This window comes from Nycticebus coucang, chromosome Y, assembly GCF_027406575.1.
Source record: "Nycticebus coucang isolate mNycCou1 chromosome Y, mNycCou1.pri, whole genome shotgun sequence".
NCBI lineage: Eukaryota > Metazoa > Chordata > Mammalia > Primates > Lorisidae > Nycticebus > Nycticebus coucang.
The window spans coordinates 1,128,143-1,152,528 of NC_069805.1; the positions used below are offsets into that span (position 1 = coordinate 1,128,143).

At 38.2% G+C, this 24,386-nt stretch overlaps 1 protein-coding gene across 2 annotated transcripts in view; it reads left to right on the top strand.

Annotated features, from left to right (window-relative positions):
- Window positions 1–21: 21 nt before the first annotated feature.
- LOC128579139 (eukaryotic translation initiation factor 1A, X-chromosomal-like) overlaps window positions 22–24,386 on the top strand; it is a 31,485-nt gene continuing 7,120 nt past the window's right edge. Inside the window, exons 1-4 of one of the 2 annotated variants that reach the window (XM_053581387.1) lie at window positions 22–177; window positions 5,006–5,089; window positions 6,971–7,074; window positions 9,793–9,843. In XM_053581387.1, coding sequence (XP_053437362.1) covers window positions 162–177; window positions 5,006–5,089; window positions 6,971–7,074; window positions 9,793–9,843 — 255 coding nt within the window. In that variant the 5' untranslated portion in view covers window positions 22–161. The remainder of the gene's footprint in view (window positions 178–5,005; window positions 5,090–6,970; window positions 7,075–9,792; window positions 9,844–24,386) is intronic. The other variant, XM_053581388.1, reaches the window with a different exon arrangement.

Here is a 24,386-nt window from a genome sequence, read left to right on the forward strand (position 1 = left end):
CCACTTGCTGACGACAGAGAGTTGGCGCTGTCAGTCTACGCAAAAGCGAGATTCGTCGGAATCTCGTGTCTACCCGACGTGCGACTGCTTAGATAACAGCTCTCTGCTGCGTTAATAGCAACGAAAGGAATCACAGGTGTTACAGGGCCTCTAGCACCGCCATGCCCAAGAATAAAGGTAATGCTGCAGGACATCGGCACCATGGCTTTGCTGTTCTGGTAACCCCTAGATCGCTGTTCCCTGCTACAGTGACCGTTAGTCTTTTCCACGGTTCTCGCCTGCGACTGTGGGTTGTGGAAAGGATCTGGGAAGTTACCTTTTGTTTCTCAGTTTGTTGAGTGGGATGGAGCCGACGCCATTTTGTGGGGACTAATGCGGCAGAATGTGGTTTTTTTAAGCTTTTGTTCGTGCCTCCATACTGACCTGGGCTGGTGGGAGAGATCTTTCTTAGGGGCGGCCCGCGCTTCGTAGATGAGCCCATTCTGTTCTTTCTTCAACTATCCTGGCAGTTCTTAACTTTTCAAGGTTTTTACTTGTTTAGTGGCTTCTTGTTGGGGATATCGTTTTTAAAAACAGAAGTTAAAACTACATTTTTAAATAGTTCTCTTATGGTGTACTCTATCCTGGCCATTCATAGAGTTTAACTTTCTTTTCCAGAAGATTTGTTACGTGCTTAGGCAAGTTTTTAAGGTAACGTTACCAATAGTACATATTATGGAAGTAAATAATCTACATTCACTTCATTCTGAGGGAAGACACTCAGAAATTTGACTTGAGATGCTGCTTTTAAATTGGGAGGCCTGATCTAGGTAAATGTAGAACCCTTAAGATCCATTTCGAAAACAGTTCTTTCTGTACGTCTAACGTGCTGTCATTTTTAATGTCCGTATAATTGCTCGAGGAAACAGACAAACGTTTTATTTCTCACAAAAGAGGACCATATTTTACAATCTACAGGTTTTTGTTGTTTGTTTGTTTTTTACTATATTCATTCTTGGGACTCAGATATCTTGTGTTCACCTATTTAACAGCTGGGAGCAGGGATTCCATTCCATTTTCATTTTGTAGTTGTCACCACACTCTGGGATGGTTGTTGGCAGTTCTATGCTTCACCTGTGCAGGGGGATGTTTTCTGGGCACTCCAGCTTGCTGTCTCCCAAATCAGTTCACATGTTGTTTTTGTAGCAAGGGTTTTGTTGTTAAATTTGGGGACAAGAGGGAGTGTGGGGGTTTGGTTTTGTACCCCTATGTTAGAAAAGTTGTATAATTTTTGCTAATAATTATAACTTTTCATGTGTAATTATACACTAAATCATTTTATTATGTAATTTATACAATTCTTGATTATTTCTGAGATGGTAGTGGACTATTTCAATAGGTATCTTTTTCTCACTTTTATATCTAGTGATGAGATTTTTCAATTCCTTTTTGAGCTCTGAAATCTGAAGATCATACTATTGCTCTTATGAACTTAGTAGTTGTCCAGTAGATACTTGTTGATGTTTCCTCTATGCATGACTTCATCTTTAAGGTTAAGTAGTAGATTCCCCTTTGGTTGTTCTGGGGTAAGACTTTTTAAATAAAATGATGCTGAAATAAATTCTCATTAGAGAGTATATCCAGTTAAGGAATAGGTATGTGAATTTTGATTTAATTTTAGATAGAAAGCAAGACAAATGTTAAACTGTACTTTGATTGTTGTATTGCTCATTTCTAGTCTTTGTTAAGAGAACTTAAGGTTGTTTCTGTAACGTGACATTGCGGTACAGAAATAATCAGTGTATGGTGAGTTCTGGTAAATCGACAACTTTTTTTTATATATTTGAGGCACATGAAAAAGTATTCTTCGACTCTGTATCTCTGAAAGTAAGAGTTAACCACTGATTTAATTTAAGTCATCTATTACCCGTTTCATATCTTCTCTTCACCTCTGTTTCTTAATATAATCACCATCCTAAATTTGATATTTTCATTGTTTGTAAAAGCGGTCTGTTTCTTTCTAGGTTAATTAGTCAAAGATGAGGCTTATTCATGTAGAAGTACAACTTTCTGGGTTTTTTCGGATCCCTGAAGTCTCGTCAATATTGTCTTTGTCTTGGTTAGAGTTACTGGTAAAGGATGTAAATTAGTGGGCCATAGGTTGAATAACTTTTGTTTTGAGCTCATTGAGCTTGTTTCCTTTGGAAATCTAAGAAATCCGTTTCACATCAGGAAAGAGTCATCCTCTGGACAACTCATAAAGAACTAAAGTAAGGTGCACTTAAACTTAAGGATTACTTAAGGGTTACTCATAGAATTTTTAAACTTTCTCTTAGAACTGTATAAACTAATCTTAGCTTAGTGATTTGAAAACTTCCACACTGTGGTATATTACTTAGCAAGCAAAGCAAGTCTGATTCTTGTCCTAATGAGGGTTATAGTGTTGTTTGAAGTTCTTACAGTATATTTATTTATTTATTTATTTTTTTAAGACGGAGTCTCACTTCCTTGCCCTTAGTAGAGTCCTGTGGCATCATAGCTCACAGCAACTTCAAACTCTTGGGCTCAAGAGATTCTTTTGCCTCACTGGACTACAGGTGCCCACCATAATGGCTAGGTTTTTTTGTGTTTTATTTTTTTTTTGTCTTTTTTAAGAGGGTGCTCTTGCTCAGGCTCGTCTCCAACCTGCGAGCTCAAGCAATCCACCCCACCTTGGCCTCCCAAGTGCTAGGATTACAGGTGTGAGCCAGAGTGCCAGCCTTATAGCAGTATTAATGGAGGTATGTGTCTTAAAATGGTATCAGATACTGAATCTGGATGAATCAAGACATTGTAGGCGCTAGTTATCTTTTGCAGTAATACAGAGAAATGTAAGGCTCTCCAAGGAAGCTAAATGTGTTTACAGTGGCCAGATGCACATATTTTCTTCTATTCAGAGTGAAACATTTTTTTTCCAAGTTCTTTCCATTCATCTCTATTATTAATACCATTTGTAGCCTTTCCTTCCTTTTGGAAGTGACTACTATTTTGGTTTAGATTACTGAATAGGAAAAATGTTATGGAGAAGTACTCCGTTCATTAATTACTTAATAGAAAAACTCACAGAAGAAAAAAGGTAAATAAATAACAAATGTATTCAACTTCAGCAATAAACAAGAATTCAAAAATAGAGTGAAACATGATTTTAAACTTTAGCAGGATGAGCTTATAGTGAAACTGATAAGGTGGTAGAGTAATACTCTGAATATTACTCAATGTAATACTTTTTGCTGATGGCAATTTTTATTTTATTTTTGTAGCTTTTGTTGTTGAGACAGAGTCCTACCCTATGCCCCTGAGCAGAGTGCAGTGGGCGTGGTAGTTCACTGCAACGTCAGACTCGGGCTGTGGGCATCCCACTGCCTCAGCCTCTGGAAGCCGCTGGTATTACAGGCGCTTGCCCCGGGCTCCCGGTTGGGTTTTTCCATTTTTTTCGTGAGTTGGTGTCTCACTATTGTTCAGGCGAGTCTCATACTCCTGAGCTCAAGCAATTCTCCCTCCTCAGCCTCCCACAGTGCAATTCTCCCTCCTCAGCCTCCCACAGCCACCGTGCCTGGTTTGTTTTACTTTTTTTTAAAGTAAATTTATTTCAGGTTAATGTGAGGCTACAACAACCAGGTCAAAAAATTTGATTTTGTTAGATAAAGTCCCTCTTGTGGTTCTGTCCCACACAAAAAGGTGTGCCCAAACACTCCACCTCATGCCCATTCAGTGAGAATACTCCAACCAACCCCGTTCCTTATTACATCTCCCCCCAACTTGAATGGAAATGAATTTTTCTCCTATATGGGCATGGATCAGATTGTCTGCTGGCTTCTAATTAGTATTGAGTGCGTTGGATAATAGCTTTTCCATTCTTGTGATACTTCACTTTACTAAAAAGAATGTGTTTCAACTCCATCCAGGATGGCAATTCAAATGTAGTGTAGCTGATTAAAAGCTTGAAGAAGTGCATAGATACTCTTTAACTTAGAAATTGTTCTAAGTTAAGTATCATGATCATGAAAGTTTCGATATTTTGCATAAGAGATCTTAATCATACCCTGAGGAGTTGTCTCATGGTTTCATTTATCATTTCATTTCTATGGAAGTTGTTTGTTGAGTAATCTTTAGGGCAGAAATATAGTCTAATAACAGGTGAAACATTAGGAAAAAAAAACAAAATAAATGTACTGGTGATAGGATGTTAGTCTAGGATTGTAGCTATTCACATAAAAAAATATTTAGGACATAATGTTGAGTGAAGGTGTGAAGTATGCTTTAGAAGAGAAAGGTTGGAGTCTGTTTTTAACGGAAAGCATGAACAGAATGTTAAAAATATCTCTGAGTAATAAAATTTTTCTTCCATATATTTTATGACAGATATTTTTATTTCAGAAATGATTATACATGTATATCCAAGAGGGTTAGGGTATTGTTCATAGACTTGTCTTGTAAAGTGGCGATGCCCAACCTTTTTTGCATCAGGGATAGAGTTTATGGAAGACAGTTTTTACACAGACTCGGAGGGGATAGGATAAGACAGGAGGTGGAACAGAGCTCAGGCAATGATGGAGTTGATGAGTAATGAGTAATGGGGTAAAAACAAATGAAGCTTCCCTTTTGTCCTTGCCCCTCTCTTCCTGTTTGGTTCCCAGTAGCCCATAGACTAGAACTTTTTTGATTTTTGTCACCAGGGACCAGTTTTATGGGAAGCAGTTTAACACGGAGAAATCAGGAGGCGGAGGTCAGCAGTGATGCTGTACAACCTGATTCCTAACAGGCCACAGATGGGTATTCCTCCTGGGTATTCCTCCTAATGGTTGGGGACTGTGGTTGTCAAGGACTTAAAATAAACCTTTATGTCTGTTAATGTCTTATTACATATTTTTAAATTTTCTGCATGCAGTTTCAAAACCATGCTTTGAAAGGGTTATTTTAATTTGTACAGTTTAGTTTTTAAGATATTATAAAATTTATTACAGTTAATTTTTTTTTTTCTAATTAGGTAAAGGAGGTAAAAACAGACGCAGGGGTAAGAATGAGAATGAATCTGAAAAAAGAGAATTGGTATTTAAAGAGGATGGGCAAGGTAAAACTTTTTAAGTTACATTGCTTTTATTAACATTTGTTGTTGATCATGGAAGTTTCAATATTTTGCATAAAAGAGATCTTAGTCATACCCTGAGGAGTTGTCTCATGGTTTCATTTTTCCTTTCCCTACTTTTATTTATTTATTTGAGACAGAGTCTCAAGTTGTCACCGTAGGTAGAGTGCTGTTACGTCATAGCTCACAGCAACCTCCAACTCAAGCTCAAGCAATCTTCCTGCCTCATTTTTTCTGTTTTTAGTAGAGATAGGGTCTCTCTGTTGCTCAGGCTGGTCTCAAACTGAACTCAAGCAGTCTACCCGCCTCTGGCCTCCCAGAGTGCTAAGATTGCAGGTGTGAGTCATTTCTCTATTTCTCTTTGTCTGTGTATCTGCAAAAATTGTACATTAAAAAATTATTTCTCTGAAATAATTTTGAAACTGAACGGAGGTGAGATTGGTGAGATTTTTGTAAACATAGGCTCATTGTTTATTGGGAAAATGTCTCATATCTGAGAGTTAATTTTAGAATTCGGAGGAAATTAAGCATAGGATGCTGTCATTTTTATCACCTGTGTTAGTAGAAATTAATATTATACCGTTTGGTAGACCGTGGATATTGATGAGCATTAAATCGCAAGATCTTTTTGGGGACCTCATTCTTCATTGCCACTAATACATAATAAAAGAGGAATAAATTCTGAAAAACTGATCAACCTTATTGGTAGATGAAGTAACATATAAAAAGACTAATAGCATAAATTGGACCACTTCCTTTTTTTTTTTTTTTTTTTGTGGTTTTTGGCCGGGGCTGGGTTTGAACCCACCACCTCCGGCATAGGGGATGGACCAATTCCTTTTATTCTTTTTTTGTTTGTTTGTTTAAATAATGCTGAACTTAAGGAAAACTTGAATATTAGTAAAACAAAGTCCCATATATTCTTCACATAGATTCGCCTTTTTAAAACATTTTTCTTCTTTCTGTGTATCTGTGTACATGTTTTTCTACCCATTTAAAATTTTTGTACAGATATATATAACATGGAGTTATGAACTTCTTCCTTGAGTACTTAAGCATTTATCACCTAAGATAAAACACTTTTCCCAACTATGGTAGAATCATTATATGAAATTTAACTTTAATAGACTACTGTTATCTAGTTCTATATTTTATTTACATATCATATATAATGCAAATAAGTATCCACTGGCCACATGTGGCTATTTAAATGAATTAAAATTTATAGGTAGTAATAACCATATTTTTTAATTGAGATGAATATAATGTTCCTAACAACAAAGAGAAGCTCTCTTGAATAGTAGTAAGCTAATTGTCTATATTCAAAGCTACCTTAGTGATTAATAATAGAACATACACTCATAGAGACTAATTGATTCATTGAAAATTAGTGGATAATTAAAATATTTCTAGTAATGGAGACAGCTTTCCATGTAAATAACATTTATGTTCCTGCATAAATTATAGACTTAAAATATTATTTACCTGGGTGGTGCCTGTGGCTCAAAAGAATAGGGCGCTGGCCCCATATGCCAGAGGTGGCAGGTTCAAACCCAGCCCCAGCAAAAAACTGCAAAAAAAAAAAATATTTACCCTAAAAAATAAGGAGAGATAAAGTATAGAAGTGTAGCTGGAAGATATTTTAGAAATGGACAGATAAAGAATTCTCTGGTTTACCTGAATTAAATTAGAATATGTATTACCTTGTAGAAAACATAGGCACTTTGTCATTGAAGCCTAAAAAAAAAGAAATAGCTGTAAATTTTCCAGTAAAAATGAAGTTTTTACAATAGTATAAACTTCCAATTATGACATTTTAATAAATGTTGAACAGTATCTGATTTTCTTTTATTTTTTCTTTTTCAGAGTATGCTCAGGTAATAAAAATGTTGGGAAATGGACGATTAGAAGCAATGTGCTTTGATGGTGTAAAGAGGTTATGCCATATCAGAGGAAAACTGAGAAAGAAGGTATGTTTGTAGGGTATTTTTTACTTCAATAAAAATTTGCTGTAAAAAGCGAGTCTCTGTTAAATACATGGGTCAGGCAGTTTATTTTTCTAAGTTCCCAAAATCCTTACCTAGAACAGAGTGATTCATATGACAGTGCAATTAAGAAAAATAAGAAGATTGCTGATGATAACTTTAGTAAGAGCAATTAATCATTTTCTTCATTTACATTGTATTTTTACCAGAAATGCTTACTTTGAAAATAATAATAAAGGCTCAGCGCCCATAGCTCAGAAGTAGTTAGGGTGCTAACCACATACTGCTAACCACAGGGGCTGTCAGGTTTGAACCTGGGCTAGAATAGCTAAACAACAATGACAACTACAACAAAAAATAGTTGTAGCAGGCACCTGTAGTCCCAGCTACTTGGGAGACTTAAGCCCAAGAGTAGGAGGTTGCTGTGAGCTGTGACACAATGGCACTCTACCAAGGGTGACATAATGAGACTATCTTAAAAAAAAAAAAAAAAGAAAAGAATGATAAAGAGGCTCAGTGCCTGTAGCTCAGCAGCTAGGCTGCCAGCCACATACACCAAGGGTGGCAGGTTCGAACCCAGGTTGGGCCTGCCAAACAACAATGACAACTACAACCAAAAAATATTTGGGCCTTGTGGTAGGTGCCTGTAGTCTCAGCTCCTTAGGGCTGAGGCCAGAGAATCACTTAACCCACTGAGGTTGCTGTGAACTGGGACACCACGGCACTCTACCGAGGATGATGTAATAAGACTCTGTCTCAAAAAAAAAAAAAGATAAACAGATAAATTCAATCTGTTACAAATTGGACTAAGTTAACTGTCAGTGCTATGAAAGGGAAAAAAAAAGCTAGGAGTTGTTTTAGATTAAAAGATACTGAAAGAACTTAACAGAACAATGCATATCCATTATATTTTGGATTGGGGGAATTAGTTCAATATTGATATTAGGAAAATTCACATATGGAATAGATTGCCTACCATAGAACATAAGACAGATTTATATAGATCAGATTGTTTAAAAGCTTCTTCAACTCTAATTTTATGTTAAAAAAACTTTTGGTGTCTTGCGAAGTAATGGCACTTCTAGGACTGGTCTTAATTCTTATTTTGGAGAAAGGAAAATGCAAGATCAAGTTAGATTCAGTTTCTAGTGATGGCATACATTCTGATGGTGTGGTCTCCTTGTTAAATTTTTTTATTTTTTTATTTTTTGGTTAGACAGTCTCACTATGTCGCCCTCCATAGATTGCTGTGGTGTCACTGCTCACAGCAACCTCTAACCCTTGGACTCATGCGTTCTCTTGCCTCAGCCTCCCAAGTTGCTGGGACTATAGGCGCTCACCACAACACCCAGATGTTTTTTGTTGCAGTTGTTCATTATTGTTTAGCTGGCCCAGGCAGGGTTTGAATCCACCAGCCTAGCTGTATGTGGCTGGTGCCATAACCACTGTGCTACAGGCACCAAGCCACCTTGTTAAATCTTAATGTCGTGTGAAAACAGATGAGCATGCTAAGCCCCATCAAGCCTCTTATAAGTTTCTTCAAGCTCTGCCTTGTTGACCTAATTACACCCCAAGGTCCTACTTCCTTTTTTTGTTGTTGCTGTCAGTAGAATGCTGTAGCATCAAAGCTCACAGCAATATCAAACTCTTGGTAAGCGATTCTCTTGCCTCAGACTCCCAAGTAGCTGGGACTACAAGAGCCCACCACACGCCCAGCTATTTTTTTTTTGTTGTTGCTTTTGTCATTGTTTAGCTGGCCTGGGCCAGGTTTGAACACTCCATCCCAGGTGTATGTGGCCAGTGCCCCCATGACACTACTTTCTTTTCTTTTTCTTTTTTTATGAGACAGAGTCTCACTTTGTCGCCCTTGGTAGAGTGCCGTGGCGTCACAGCTCAAACTCTTGGGCTCAAGTGATTCTCTTGGCTCAGCCTCCAGGGTAGCTGGGACTGCAGGTTCCCACCACTGTGCCCAGCTATTTTTTGGTTGCAGTTGTCATTGTTGTTGGGCAGGCCCATCCTGAGCTCAAACCCACCAGCCTCAGTGTGTGTGGTCATTGTATGTGAGCTATGGACTCCGACCCAAGACCCTGCTTTCTAATAACAGGAGTAAGGATTTCAACCTAAGTGGGGGGAATACAAAATAATTTAAACTGTAGCAGGGACTGTATTTATGAAGATTGGTTGCTGTGTGACTGTCTACATAGGTAATTTTTTCATATTTTGGATGGTTAGGAGGTATAGCTTAGCGGTAGAGTGTTTGACTGCATATTTTGGATAACTACATGTCATGTAGTATTTTGTGATTGTCTTTAATTTTCATGACAGTGATCATTTATCTAGAATTTTAAACTCTTGAATAGTTGAAATAAAACTATTATTTTTAATATCCTAAAAAAATTTAAAAATTGAACAAATTCAAGTGTGTAATGTAGTTTTTTTCTTAATATAGCTTAAGTCCCATAAATTACAAACTACTACTGTGTATGTGTACTTATGTGTAAATAGTTTTTCTCTAATACTTAATACTTTTTCTGTGGTAGATGAATACAATGTTTTGTTGGAAGACTCATTTAACTTTGCTACTTTTAATTTTAATTTTTTAATTTTTTATTTTTATTAAATCATAGCTGTGTACAATAATGCAATCATGAGGTTTAATTTTCATTTTAAAGTTAATAATGTTCACTAAATTTTCTTTCATAGGTTTGGATAAATACCTCAGATATTATATTGGTTGGTCTACGAGACTATCAGGTAAAAGTTACTTTTTAATTTGTATTGTTTTTTTTTTTTTTTTTTGTAGAGACAGAGTTTCACTTTATTGCCCTCAGTAGAGTGCCGTGGCGTCACACAGCTCACAGCAACCTCCAACTCCTGGGCTTAGGCAATTCTCCTGCCTCAGCCTCCCAAGTAGCTGGGACTACAGGCGCCCGCCGCAACGCCCGGCTATTTTTTTTTTTTTGTTGCAGTTTGGCCGGGCTGGGTTTGAACCCGCCACCCTCGGCATATGGGGCCGGCGCCCTGCTCACTGAGCCACAGGCGCCGCCCCTGTATTGTGTTTTTTTACTTAATAAGTCATTTTTTGGAAGTTACAGTATTAAAATATTTGAGTAATTTTAGTCCAGTGTGTTTTCTCACCATTGTGCTGCCATCATTTACTTACTTATATGCATAAACTTACGGGGTCCAAGTGCAATTTTGTTATGTATGTGGGTTGCATAATGATGAAGTCAGAGCTTTGTACTATATCCATCACCCAAATAGTGTATATGTATATATTGTACTTACAAAGTAATTTCTCAATATCCTCTCCCCTCCCACCTCTTCTTCTTTCTTTGTTTTTCTTTTTTGAGACAGAGTCTCACTGTGTCTCCCTTGGTAGAGTGCTATGGCATCACAACTCACAGCAAATTCAAACTCCTGGGCTTAAGCAATTCTCTTGCCTGAGCCTTCCAAGTAGCTTGGACTACAGGCACCTGCCAGGATGCCTGGCTATTTTTTGTTGCAGTTGTCATTGTTGTTTAACTAGTCCGGGCTGGGTTTGAAACCACCACCCTCCGTGTATATGGCTGATGTCCTAACTACTGTGCTGTGGGCACTGAACCATCATCTTTTTTGTGTCCATAGTCTATAACTCCATACATTATGTATCTTTGTACACATTATTTAGCTTCTGTCAGTGAATTATTGGGTAGAAAGTTTTATAAACATATGTTTTATTTCATGTAAAGTCTAAGTATGATTTCTTTTGTTCATTTTCTTATGACTTATCTAATGCTGTTCGTGGGGTGTTGAAGTACTCTTGTAATGTATTGGTATCTTTCTCTTTGTTTAGATCTTGTAATATTTGTTTTATAAATCTAGGTTTACTTTTTTTTTGGAGACAGAGTCTCACTTTGTTGCCCTCGTTAGAATGCTGTGGTGTCATAGCTCACAGCAACCTCCAGCTCCTGGGCTTAGGCGATTCTTTTCCCTCAGTCTCCTGAGCAGCTGGCACTACAGGCCCCCGCCACAACGCCCGGCTATTTTTTGTGCAGTTTGGCTGGGGCAGGTTTGAAACTGCCACCCTTGGTATATGGGGCCAGTGCCCTACCCACTGTTTAAGCCTATGTGTTTAGAATTGTTATATCTGCTGAATTCATTCCTTTATCATTATATAATGACTTTCTTTGCCGTTATTTTTTCAACTGGTTTTGATTTAAAATTTGCATAACTACTCTTATTTGCTTTTCATGTAGATGTGTCTTTCCTAGCCTTTTACTTTCAGTCTGTGTCTTTATGTGTGAGCACATAGTTAGATCATATCGTTTAAGCCATTTAGCCAGTTGTATCTTTTAAGTGCAGGATTTAATCCATTTAAAAAAAGTTTACATTAATATATGAAGTTTTATTCCTGTCATTTTTTTCTATTTTTACAAATAGAAAATTTTACAAAATTCTTTACCTCATTCTCTTGTCTTTGTGATTGATGAAATTTGTCGGCTTGTCATTTGATTCCTTTCTCATTTTTCTTTATATGAACATTTTATAAGATCTTTGAACTTTCAGTTGGTATATAATCAGTTTTAAGAATGCCTTGTTTATTTCTTATACAGCCAGTATTTTTTTTCTTTTGTCTTTCATCACTTTGAAAATGCCACACCATTGTTCTGCTGGGAAGTCTGATGTTAATCAGATGAGATTTCTATTAAAAGTGACTAGACTTCCCTGTATAGCTAAGGCAGTTCTCTGTAACAAAAATAAAGCTGGGGGCATCATCATACCAGATTTTAGTCTGTACTACAAAGCCATAGTGCTCAAGACAGCATGGTACTGGCACAAAAACAGAGACATAGACACTTGGAATCGAATTGAAAACCAAGAAATGAAACTAACATCTTACAACCACCTAATCTTTGATAAACCAAACAAGAACATACCTTGGGGGAAAGACTCCCTATTCAATAAATGGTGTTGGGAGAACTGGATGTAAAAGACTGAAACTGGACCCACACCTTTCCCCACTCACAAAAATTGATTGAAGATGGATAAAGGACTTAAATTTAAGGCATGAAACAATGAAAATCCTCCAAGAAAGCATAGGGAAAACACTGGAAGATATTGGCCTGGGGAAAGACTTCATGAAGAAGACTGCCATGGCAATTGCAACAACAACAAAAATAAACAAATGGGAGTACATTAAACTGAAGAGCTTCTGTACAGCTAAGGAGACAATAACCAAAGCAAAGAGACAAACTACACAATGGGAAAGGATATTTGCATATTTTCAATCAGACAAAAGCTTGATAACTAGGATCTATAGAGAACTCAAATTAATCCACATGAAAAAAGCCAACAATCCCATATATGAATGGGCAAGAGACATGAATAGAACTTTCTCTAAAGATGACAGACGAATGGCTAACAAACACATGAAAAAATGTTCATCATCTCTCTATATTAGAGAAATGCAAATCAAAACAACCCTGAGATATCATCTAACCCCAGTGAGAATGGCCTATATCACAAAATCTCAAAACTACAGATGCTGGCGTGGATGTGGAGGGAAGGGAACACTTTTACACTGCTGGTGGGACTGCAAACTAGTACAACCTTTCTGGAAGGAAGTATGGAGAAACCTCAAAGCACTCAAGCTAGACCTCCCATTTGATCCTGCAATCCCATTACTGGGCATCTACCCAGAAGGAAAGAAATCCTTTTATCATAAGGACACTTGTACTAGACTGTTTATTGCAGCTCAATTTACAATTGCCAAAATGTGGAAACAGCCTAAATGCCCACCAACCCAGGAATGGATTAACAAGCTGTGGTATATGTATACCATGGAATACTATTCAGCCATTAAAAAAAATGGAGACTTTACATCCTTCGTATTCACCTGGATGGACGTGGAAGACATTATTCTTAGTAAAGCATCACAAGAATGGAGAAGCATGAATCCTATGTAGTCAATTTTGATATGAGGACAATTAATGACAATTATGGTTATGGGGGGGGGAAGCAGAAAGAGGGAAGGAGGGAGGTGGGTGGGGCCTTGGTGTGTGTCACACTTTATGGGGGCAAGACATGATTGCAAGAGGGACTTTACCTAACAATTGCAATCAGTGTAAACTGGCTTATTGTACCCTCAATGAATCCCCAACAATAAAAAAAAAGTGACTAGACTTGGTGATTTTAAAATTCTTCCTTTCAGTTTGGTTTTAGACCATGTGATTATAATATACTGTGTTAGTTATTTTTATAGTGTACTGACTGGAGATTGCTGGTCCTTCTTTTGTAGTCTAAATCTCTTGCCAGGCTTGGGAAGTTCTCATTTGTTATTTTCTTTTTTTGAGACAGAGTCTCACTATGTTGCCCTCAGTAGAGTGCCGTGGTGTCATAGGTCACAGTAACTTCAAACTCTTGGGCTTAAGCAATTCTCTTTCCTCAGCCTCCCAACTAGTTGGGACTACAGGCTCCTACTACAACGCCTGGCTATTTTTTGGTTGCAGTTGTCATTGTTGTTTGGCAGCCCTGGCTGGGCTCGAACCTGCCAACTCCAGTGCCCTAGCCACTGAGCTACAGGTGCTGAGCCTCATTAGTTATTTTTTTAAAAGGGTTCTCTAAACTTTCTGCTCTTTGGTTCAGTTGCCTATGTAGTCTCAAACTCACAAAGGCTTTATTCATTCCTTTTTTTCCTGTTTTTATCTGACTGGATGGTTTCACAACATTTGTCTTCAAGTTCTGGGTTTCTTCCTGCTGCTTGGTCTAGTCTGTTCTGGAAGCTTTCAAATGTATTTTCTAATTCCTTAATTTATTTTTTGGTTTCTAAATTTTATTTTTTTAAAAAGATATCTGTGTCCTTTTAAAATATCTCTTGCATATCCTGAGTTGAGTTTGTAATTGTTTTTATATTTGTTTTCTCATTTTACTTGCCTTTCATTGACTTCTTTAAAATCAGTGTTTTGAATTTCTTTTTTCTTTCTTTCTTTTTTTTTTTTTTTAATAGAAACATAGTCTTACTTTGTGCCCTTGGTAGAGTCCTGTCCCATCACAGCTCACAGCAACCTCCAACTCCTGGTCTTAGGTGGTATCTCTTCCTGAATACCTGGGACTACAGGCACCCGCCACCATGCCCGGCTATTTTTTTTGTTGCAGTTTGGCCAGGGCTGGGTTTGAACCTGCCACTTATGGGGCCGGGGCCCTACCCACTGAGCCACAGGTGCTGCCCCTAGTGTTTTGAATTTGTTAACGTGGAATTTCCAGGATTTCTTTTTCATTAAGATTGATTACTAGAGAATTATATACCTGAGAGTCTCAGAATACCTTGCTTTTATATGCTTCTTGTAACTTTATTGGTTTCTTCGTATCTGAAGCAAGTTACATGCTATTTTTTTTCTCTTCTACCATATTTCAGGTAGAAGAAATGGTTGTCTAACTTCAACTTGTTTTTATTTGTTTACTTCCCCCCCTCCATGAGAAGTACTTTTATTCTTAAACATGTGACTATGAAGTTGGTTGGATTAAGCTATTTGGCTTTTCTTGTATGTGCGGTGGCTAACTATTCTGTATGATATCTTTGCTTTAAACAATCTTAGTGTTCTCTGTGGATTCCTTTGAGTCTGTGGTTATCGGTGGAGTGTATGCTAATGTTATGCTGGAGACTAGAATGCCTTATTAGTCCTTCAAGTTTTAGTGGTAGTAGCAGTGGGCTAAGTGTGTCTATTTTTGTGGTATGGAGCATCTTTTATAGCCACCTGAATTGGCAATTCTAGTCAGTCCAACATTGGGTCCTCTGATGGGCTTTTTAAAATGCCGGTGATAGTAGCAGTGTACAGGGTAGGTGAGCAGGCTTTTGACCACCTGGGCAGCTAGGGTGCCATGGGCACTGGGGACAGGAATGGTGGTGAGATGCTCTTTTCACTTTTTTGTACTCTTCTCTTTTGTTACTTTTTGTTCGAATAGGCATTTTGGTCAGCTTCAGACAAGTAAGTGGTACCTATGGGTAAGAGCCAACTATTAAGATGTTGGTGATAGGATTTGAGCTTAACCTTTGTTCTCCATAGATGTGCTCCATATGCCAAGTGTTGGTTTAGCAGTGGAACACCCAGGATCTGGATTCTGTGCTCTGGCTCAGGGGCAGAGGTAGCGGGGTGGAGGGCTAGAATGATTGGTTGTAGTTGGTCTAGGAAAGTTTGCATTCAGGACCTCACCAATAGTGGGAACATACATTAGCCATGATGCATGTGGTGGGGCATTCTCAGAGAGCTGGTGAAATGCCTTGGTGAGGGGTGACCACAAACACTGGACCAAGTTGTCAGCCTGAGGAGGAAGGGACAGACCCAGTGGCTATAGGCCTTGCTAGCAGGAGTGGGACCTGCTTTGTTCCCACTTTGCTTACTTCCAGCTGGGCTCCCTGCCCCATTACAACCGTGGTATTCATTCAGTTACTACAATTTGCTTATGGTCCACACCACAGCCCAGCTCAATACTAAGGCTTTAGGTCTATTCTTCCTCTCACCAGGTTGGGGAGGACTGAAAAGGGGGCTAATTGGTTCCAGCTCTAACAACTGGAGCCCATACCACTTTCTTTTCACAATTTTGGCTGCAAGAGCTGCTCCCCCACTCAATTTCCTGTTCCCTAACCTTTATCCTGAGTCCAGTACCATAGACTGTCATGTCTCTAGCTCTCTGGACCTTGCACAGCTTGCTAAAAGCTGAGATCTGGCTAAGATAATAATCTTACTGTAGGTGTCTAGGTCAGGGGAAGAATTAAGGATACTTCCCAGAGCAGTTCCTTCTTATAGTCTTCTGGCCCCTCGTCAGGGTAGATCCAGGCCTTGGAAGGGTCAAGGAGGTCTCCCATGGCCTGGATTTTTCAATTCTCCAGTGGGAAAGTAGACCACAGAAGACAGTCACTGTCTCCTATATTGAGAATTCACGTTTGGTTTTCATCCAGCTCTGCATGTGAGTGTCTTGTGAACTTCCTCCTTCTTAGAATCTCAAGTTTCCTTTCATTTCTCTGTTGAACTCCCATGAGATGACTGCCCACTATTACTGGTTCTTCTAAGTAGATAAAGAATATCTTTAGGGGAGGCGCCTGTGGCTCAGTCGGTAGGGTACCGGCCCCATATACCGAGGGTGGCGGGTTCATACCCTGCCCCGGCTGAACTGCAACCAAAAAATAGCTGGGCGTTGTGGCGGGCACCTGTAGTCCCAGCTACTCGGGAGGCTGAGACAAGAGAATCACTTAAACCCAGGAGTTGGAGGTTGCTGTGAGCTGTGTGATGCCATGGCACTCTACCGAGGGCCATAAAGTGAGACTCTGTCTCTACAAAAAAAAAAAAAAAAAAAGAATATCTTTAGTTAGCTACCTTGGAATGAAAAACCATCAGCATTTATTAAAAGACAGTTGTGTTTGACACTGTAGTATTTTCATCTTTAGAGAAATTCTCACAATTAGTTAATGGTACAATTATTTTGTGGGAAGACTGGTTCAACATTGTTTCTTTTTTGAAAGTTTTTTTTTTTTCAACATTGTTTCTTATTCTTTTGTTTTATTTTAAAAATAATATGCAGTTAATGTTCTCTTATGTTAGTTTTGGATGAATACTGTAGACCATTCTGTTCCCAGTCATTTGAAGGTGGTCTGTGTTTTAGACATTGAGCTAAATATTTCAGGGATTATGGTTCCAAAATATCAGTTTGTGAAGTATTACTGGTGCAGGCTTCTGTTTTCACTGCTATAGTGAAATGAGAATACATGTAGGTGTGCTGTTTTGGGAGGGGCTAAATGGTTTTCCTTTTGAAATGTTTCTTAAATTACCTTAAAGTGAGAATGATAGTTGTTTGTATTAGTGGTCTGATTTGGCAAAACAAAATTTAATTAACCTTATTGACATCAGTTATTTCGTAAGAAAATTTAAAAGTCTTTCTTACAATCTAGGAAGCCATTATCTAGGGTACATAGTTGAATAAGTCAAATCTTTTATTTATTTTTTCTTTTTTAATTAAATTTATTTCAGGTTAATGTGAGGGTCAGAAAATTCGATTTTGTAAGGTAGAGTCCTCTTGTGGTTATGTTCCACACCCAATAGCTATGTCAAACCCTACCCCATGCCCATTCTGTGAGAGCACCTTAACCCCCTTCCTCTCTTCTTCCCTCATTGCCCCTCCCCCCAACTTGAATTGAAATGAGTTTTTCCTAGTTGGATCGGCGTCAGATCATGTACTGACTTCATGTTAGTATTGAGTACATTGGATATTTGCTTTTCCACTCTTGTAATACTGTACTAAGAAGAATGTGTTTCGGGCAGCGCCTGTGGTTCACTGAGTAGAGCGCTGGCCCCATATACCAAGGGTGGTGGGTTCAAACCCAGCCCTGGTGGGTGCATATAGTCCCACCTACTTGGAAGGCTGAGGTAAGAGAATCGCCTAAGCCCAAGAGCTGGAGGTTGCCGTGAACTGTGATGCCTCGGCACTCTACCAAGGGCGACAAAATGAGACTCTGTCTCTAAAAAAAAAAGAAGAAGAAGAATGTGTTTCAACTCCATCCAGGACATTACAAAAAATGTGAAGTCGCCATTTTTTTTTTGAGACAGTCTCACTATGTTGCCCTCAGTAGAGTGCTGTAGCATCACAGCTCACAGCAACTTCAAACTCTTGGTCTTAAGTGATTCTCTTGCCTCAGCCTCCCAAGTAGCTGGGATCACAGATGCCCATCACAACACCCAACTATTTTTAGAGATAAGTCTTGCTCTGGCTCAAGCTGGTCTTCAACCTGTGAGCTCAGGCAGTCTGCCTGCCTGGGCCTCCCAAGTGCTGGGATAATAGACTTAAGCCACCTTGACTAGCATGATATTAGTTTGATCTCATGGTTTTCTGTTTGGGTACAGATGTCTGTGCCTCTATTTTTGTGCCAATACCATGGTGTTTGATCTCTGTGGACCTGTAAGATAGTCTAAAGTCTGGTAGGCTGATGCCTTCTGCTCTGTTTTTAATACTAAGAATTGTCTTGGCTATATGGGTTTTTTTTTCTGATTCCATACAAGATGAAGAATTATTTTGGTCCAGATCTTGAAAGTATGATGTTATTATTTTAATGGGGATTGCATTGAATCTATAGATTGCTTTGGGAAGTATAGACATTTTAACAATGTTCATTCTTCCCAGCCATGAACATGGTATATTTTTCTGTTTTTTTTTTTTTGTTGTTGTTGTTGTTTTAGAGACAGAATCTCACTTTGTCACCCTTGGTAGAGTGCTGTGGTGTCACAACTCACAGCAACCTACAGCTCTTGGGCTTAGGCGATTCTCTTGCCTCAGCCTCCAGAGTAGCTGGGACTACAGGCGCCTGCCACAACGCCTTGCTGTTTTTTGTTGCAGTTTGGCTGTTCTTCCATTTTTTAATTATCTTTTGCTATTTCTTCTCTTAGGTTATATAATCCTCTTTGTAGAGGTCTTTCACCTCTTTAATTAGGTATATTCCTAGGTACTCCTTTTTTTTTTTTAAAGCTATTATGAAGGGCATTGTATCCTTGATTAGCTTCTCAACTTCCCTTTTGTTGGCATAATGCAAAGGTTATTGATTGCTTTTATATCCTGAGACATTACTGTATTTTTTGATCATTTCCAGCAGTCTTGTGGTTGAGTCTTTGTGGTTCTCTAGGTATAAGATGATTTGATCATTCGCAAAGAGTGAGAGTTTGACCTCCTCTTCCCCCATTTGGATGCCTTTGATTTCTGTCTCTTGCCTGATTGTAAATTGGCTAGAACTTCCAACACTATGTTGAATAATAGTGATTGAGGACATCCTTGTCTGGTTCCAGTGGAAAAGCTTTCAGTTTTACTCCATTCAGTATGATGTTAGCTGTGGGTTTGTCATAAATGGCCTCAGTCAGCTTAAGAAATGTGCCACTTTTGCCTATTTTCTTAAGTGTTCTTACTAGAAAAGGATGCTTAATTTTATCAAATGCTTTTTCTGCATCTGTTTAGAGGATCATATGGTCTTGTTTTTGCTTCTGTTGATAATAGTGAATTACGTTTATGGACTTTGTATGTTCAACCAATCTTGCATCACTGGGATGAAACTTAACTTGATTGTGATATATAATTTTTTTACTATGCACCTATAATCTATTGGCTAGATTTTTTTTTGTTTGTTTGTTTTCTGAGACAGTGCCTCAGACTGTTGCCCTGGGTAGAATGCCATGGCATCACAGCTCACAGCAACCTCCAACTCCTGGGCTCAAGCAATTCTCCCAAGTAGCTGGGATTACAGGTGCCCACCACAATGCCCGGCTATTTTTTGTTGCAGCCATCATTGTTGTTAGGCGAGCCCAGGCTGGATTTGAACCTGCCAGCTCAGATGTATGTGGCTGACACCTTAGCTGCTTGAGACACAGGCATTGAGCCTATTGGGTAGGATTTTACTGAGAATTTTTGCCTCTATATTAATTAGTGAAATTGGTCTAAAATTCTCCTTTTTAGTTGGTCTTTTCCTGATTTGGTATCCAGGTGATGTTTGCTTCATAAGACATCAGCTATTGAGGAAAATTTCTTCTCAATTTTTTGGAATAATTTCTACAGTATAGGTATAAGCTCTTCTTTAAAGGTTTGATAGAATTCTGGTGTGAAGCCATCTAAACCAGGGCATTTTTTGTTGGGAGATTTTTTATGGTTTCTTCAACCTCAGTGCTTGAAATTGGTCTGTTCAAGAAATCTATTTATTCTTGGTTAAGTCTAAGGAGAGGGTATGATTGCAGGTATTGATCCATTTCATCCATGTTGTCAAATTTCTGAGTATAGAGTTTTTGAGTTTTTGATAGTAGTCAGAGATAATTCTTGTACCTCAGTGACATCTGTTGTTATTTCCCCTTTTTATTTCTGATTGAAGTGTTGTTTTTTTTTTTTGAAACAGAACATCAACCTGTCGCCCTGGATAGTGTTGTGGCATCATGGCTCACAGCAACCTCCAACTCTTAAGCTATTCTCTTACCTCAGCCTCCCAAGTAGCTGGGACTACAGGCACCTGCCACATGCCTAGCTATTTTTTGGTTGTAATTGTTATTGTTGTTTGGCAGGCCCAGGCTGGATTTGAACCTGCCAGCTCTGATGTATGATGTGTCTGGCGCCTTAGCCGCTTGAGCTATAAGTGCTGAGCCACTGATTGAGGTTATTAGAGATTTCACTTTTCCGTGTCTAGTTAACCTGGCAAAAGGTTTATTGATTTTATTTATTTTTTGAAGAACAACCTTTTTGTATTGATTTTCTGAATTATTCTTTTGCTTTCAATTTCATTAGTCTCTGATTTAATTTTGATTATTTCTTTTCTTCTGCTGGGTTTGAGATTAGATTTTACTTCTTTTTCCGCTTCTGTAAGATGGTTCATGAGTTTGTGGATGTGCTCCCTTTCTGCTTTTTGGATGTAGGCATTTAGTGTTATAAATTTCCCTCTTAACACTGCTTTTGCTGTATCTCACAGGTTTTGGTAACTTACAGTTTCATTTTTGTTATGTTTGAAGAATTTGATAATTTCCTCCTTTATTTCTTCCAGACCCAACTATCATTCTGCATAAGGTTATTTAATTTCCATGCCTTTCTGTGTGGATGAATATTTTTGTTGAGTTCTACCTTTATTGTCTTGTGGTCTGAGAATATGCAAGTTATAATTTCTATTTGTTTAAATTTGTTGAGGTTTGACCAATCAAGGTCTGTTTCATAAATCTGGGAGCTTTTAAATTGGGTGTGTAAATATTTAAAATTGGAATATCCTCTTATATTGTTTCCTTGACCAATATGAAGTGACCCCTTCTATTCTTAGGTTTAAATTTTAGTAGTGGAAAGCGAAATCATGCACAAGTACAGACTATTGTAAAAATGTGTGCTATAAAATTTAAATTGAAGAATATGAAAAGACAATAGTAATTGTCTTCTGTAATTTCAGCCTTGAAACTGCTCATTTTGTAGGAAATCTATTTGATTTTTACCTATTGGAACTCATTATTTAACTATATTATGAAAGTATTTCTGTGTTTGTGTTTTTATTCTCTAGTTACTATGTGAAATTCTGTAGATATCTGTTAGGTCTAGTGGAGTTGGGGAGCCCGCAGCCAAGAAAAGCTTTATCTTGGACGGCACCTGTGGCTCAGTGAGTAGGGCGTAGGCCCCATATACTGAGGGTGGAGGGTTGAAACACGGCCCTGGCCAAACTGCAACAAAAAAAAAGCCGGGCATTGTGGGTGCCTATAGTCTCAGCTACTCAGGAGGCTGAAGCAAGAGAATCGCCTAAGCCCAAGAGCTGGTGGTTGCTGTGAGCTGTGACAGCACAGCACTCTACTATGGGCAATAAAGTGAGACTGTCTCTAAAAAAAAAGAAAAAAGCTTCATCTTTCTGTTAGATCTTTTTTAAAAAATTATTTTATTTTACTTTATTTTAAATTAATATGAGGATATAGTTGATTAAGATACATTGTTTGGGTTTGTTACCTAGACTACAAGTTGCAGTCGTGTCCCTTACCCAAGGGATGTGCCATATACCTTTACCTTGTGCTTATTAGGTGAGAACACACCAATCCCCTTCTCTCCTCTCTTTTTGAGTCCTCCTCCTTCCCCTCCCACACCACTTGAGTTCAGTTATGCTTTTTTGTGTGATCCTTTCTGTACCCCCTTTTGATATTAGAATTTGTTTGGTAAAATTTGGATTCAGTCAAAAGGCCACAAGTAAGAAAACTTGAAAACCTTAGATGGCCTTAAGTCTGCAAATTCCCCAGGCCTGCAGGATGCTTTGTTTCATTTTGTTATTGAAAGTTCCATATTGGGGGCGGGGCAGAGAGGCTCATGCCTACAATTCTAGACTTCTGGGGGTGAAGCAGGTGGATCGCCTAGCTCAGGAGGTCAAGACCGGCTTAAGCCAGAGCAAGACTTTGTCTCTAAGAATAGTTGAGTGTTGTGGTGGGTGCCGGTAGTCCAGCTACTCGGGAAGGGGAGGCTGAGGCCAGGAGTTTGAGTTTGCAGTGAGCTATGATGCATTGTAACTCTACCAAGGGAGACAAAGTGAGACTTCTCTCAAAAAAAAAAAAAAGAGAGAGAATGGAAAGGAGTAGTGATGGGAGGGAAGGGACAGATCTGCATATTGTAGTCATTCAATAGATAGAAATAGTGGTGACAGCAAGAATGGTAGAGTGAAAGTATTGCTTAGAATATACAAGTTATAAAATAAAAAAAATTATTTTTCTTTCATTTTTTAAACATAATCATAGTAGATGATGTAAAGTCCTTGGTTGCAAAGTCCAGTTTCTGGGCTTCTTTAGAAATAGTTTGTACTGACTGCTTTCCCCTCCCTCTCAAACTCCCCCCCAATATGTGAGCCACATTTTACTATTGTGTCTCATAATTTTTTGGTTGAAAACTGAAAACCTAACATATTCTGAACATGGCGTTTGTTGCTGCTTATTTAGTGATTTTTCTGAGCTAATTCTGTGACTGTAGAATATTTGGTCAGCTGATAGAGACAACTCATGTTTCAACTGAGATTTCATTAAAAACAAACAGTAAGGGTGGCACCTGTGACTCAAAGGAGTTAGGCACCGGCCCCATATGCTGGAGGTGGCGGGTTCAAACCCAGCCCCGGCCGAAAAAAAAAAATTGCAAAAAAAACAAACAGTAAGCAGTCCAAACATTTGAAGATGAACTGTGCATGGCAGCTCTTCCTCAGTCTTCATTTCATGATTGATGTGCAGTCAGAGCTGAAAGATTAGGTCTTTCCGAGATCATTCTTAAACATGTTCACTACCCTAAACATGTACATGAATATATTTACAGAAGTTACTGAATTTTTCAAATCTCCTGTAGAACTTTCATTCCAAAGCTTTTATTTATTTATTTTTTAAAGATTTTTGGTTACTTTCTTGTTTGTATCTGGTGTTAATACCATTTGTACATACTGCAATGTTAAAACATTGCATTAGGTTATTTTTCTATAAAAACCCTTGGGGATAGGTATTACCAGTGAATAAACTCTGAAACAGTTAAAGAAAAGCTTCACAAATGTGAGTTTCCTGGAACTGTAAGATAGTTCTGTAAAGAGAGAATGATTTTAATCAAATTTGAAGGAGTTTCAGACTTGTTCTGTGCCCTCCAGCTGCTATCTGCAGTTTTTTCATGGCTACGTGTTTAATGTAGTTTGACCTTCTGGCATGATTAATGGCTTAAAATAATATGTTTCTATTTCTAGAAAGGTACTTTTGGTGTGTCTTAAGAATGTATTAGCTACTGAATCTGGATGAATCAAGAAATTATAGAAGCCCAGTTATCTTTTACAGTGGGTTCATTAAAGAATTGCCACTAAGCTTTTTCATACTGTGATTGACTTATTTTTCTTGAATAAGCACTCTTCACCATATTACATCTATTTTATTATTTCAGAATTCTGACTAAATTAATTTTGACTATTTTTGCCAGTGTTTTAATTGTGTTTATGAAGGACCAGTTTTTAAGAGGTTCTTATTCTACCATTCTTGTTGTCACCACTGTTTCTATCTATTTAAACATATTTAGTTATATATTGATTTTCTTTTCATTTTTTATATCCCTAAATAAAGTTATGACACTTTAAAAATATAATCTTTTATATCCATTATGTTATTTAAATTGGAATCTTCCTTTTAACAAAATCCCTGTTTACACCTTACAATTGGACGCAGTGTTGGTTTATTTCACAGTATTGTATCACTGATGATTTGAATAACTTCTCTTTATTTGGATCTTTTTTAGATTAATTGTAAGCTGACAGTTTAAATTTCCTTCACCTCCAGCTGAGTCTAATTTCTTAAAATGGAGAAGCATGGATATTTTGGGACAGTTTGCAGTGGTTGCTTTGGGAACATGCACATTAAAGAGCTTTCATAAATTCATTTTGTTGTACTTTGCCCCATGTCAACTGTCAGTCTTCAAGAATTAGTTATTTTTAAAAGAAACCACAGTTCCTGACAGCTGATCTCTTTTAAGAATCACGGATAACATAGAAAGCATATAACATTTTTTTTTTTTTTTTTTGTAGAGACAGAGTTTCATTTTATGGTTCTAGGTAGAGTGCCATGGCATCACACAGCTCACAGCAACCTCCAGCTCCTGGGCTTAAGCGATTCTCTTGCCTCAGCCTCCCAAGTAGCTGGGACTACAGGCGCTCGCCACAACACCCGGCTATTTTTTTGTTACAGTTTGGCCAGGGCCGGGTTTGAACCCGCCACCCTTGGTATATGGGGCTGGCACCCTACCGACTGAGCCACAGGTGCCGCCTCAAAGCATATAACATTTTT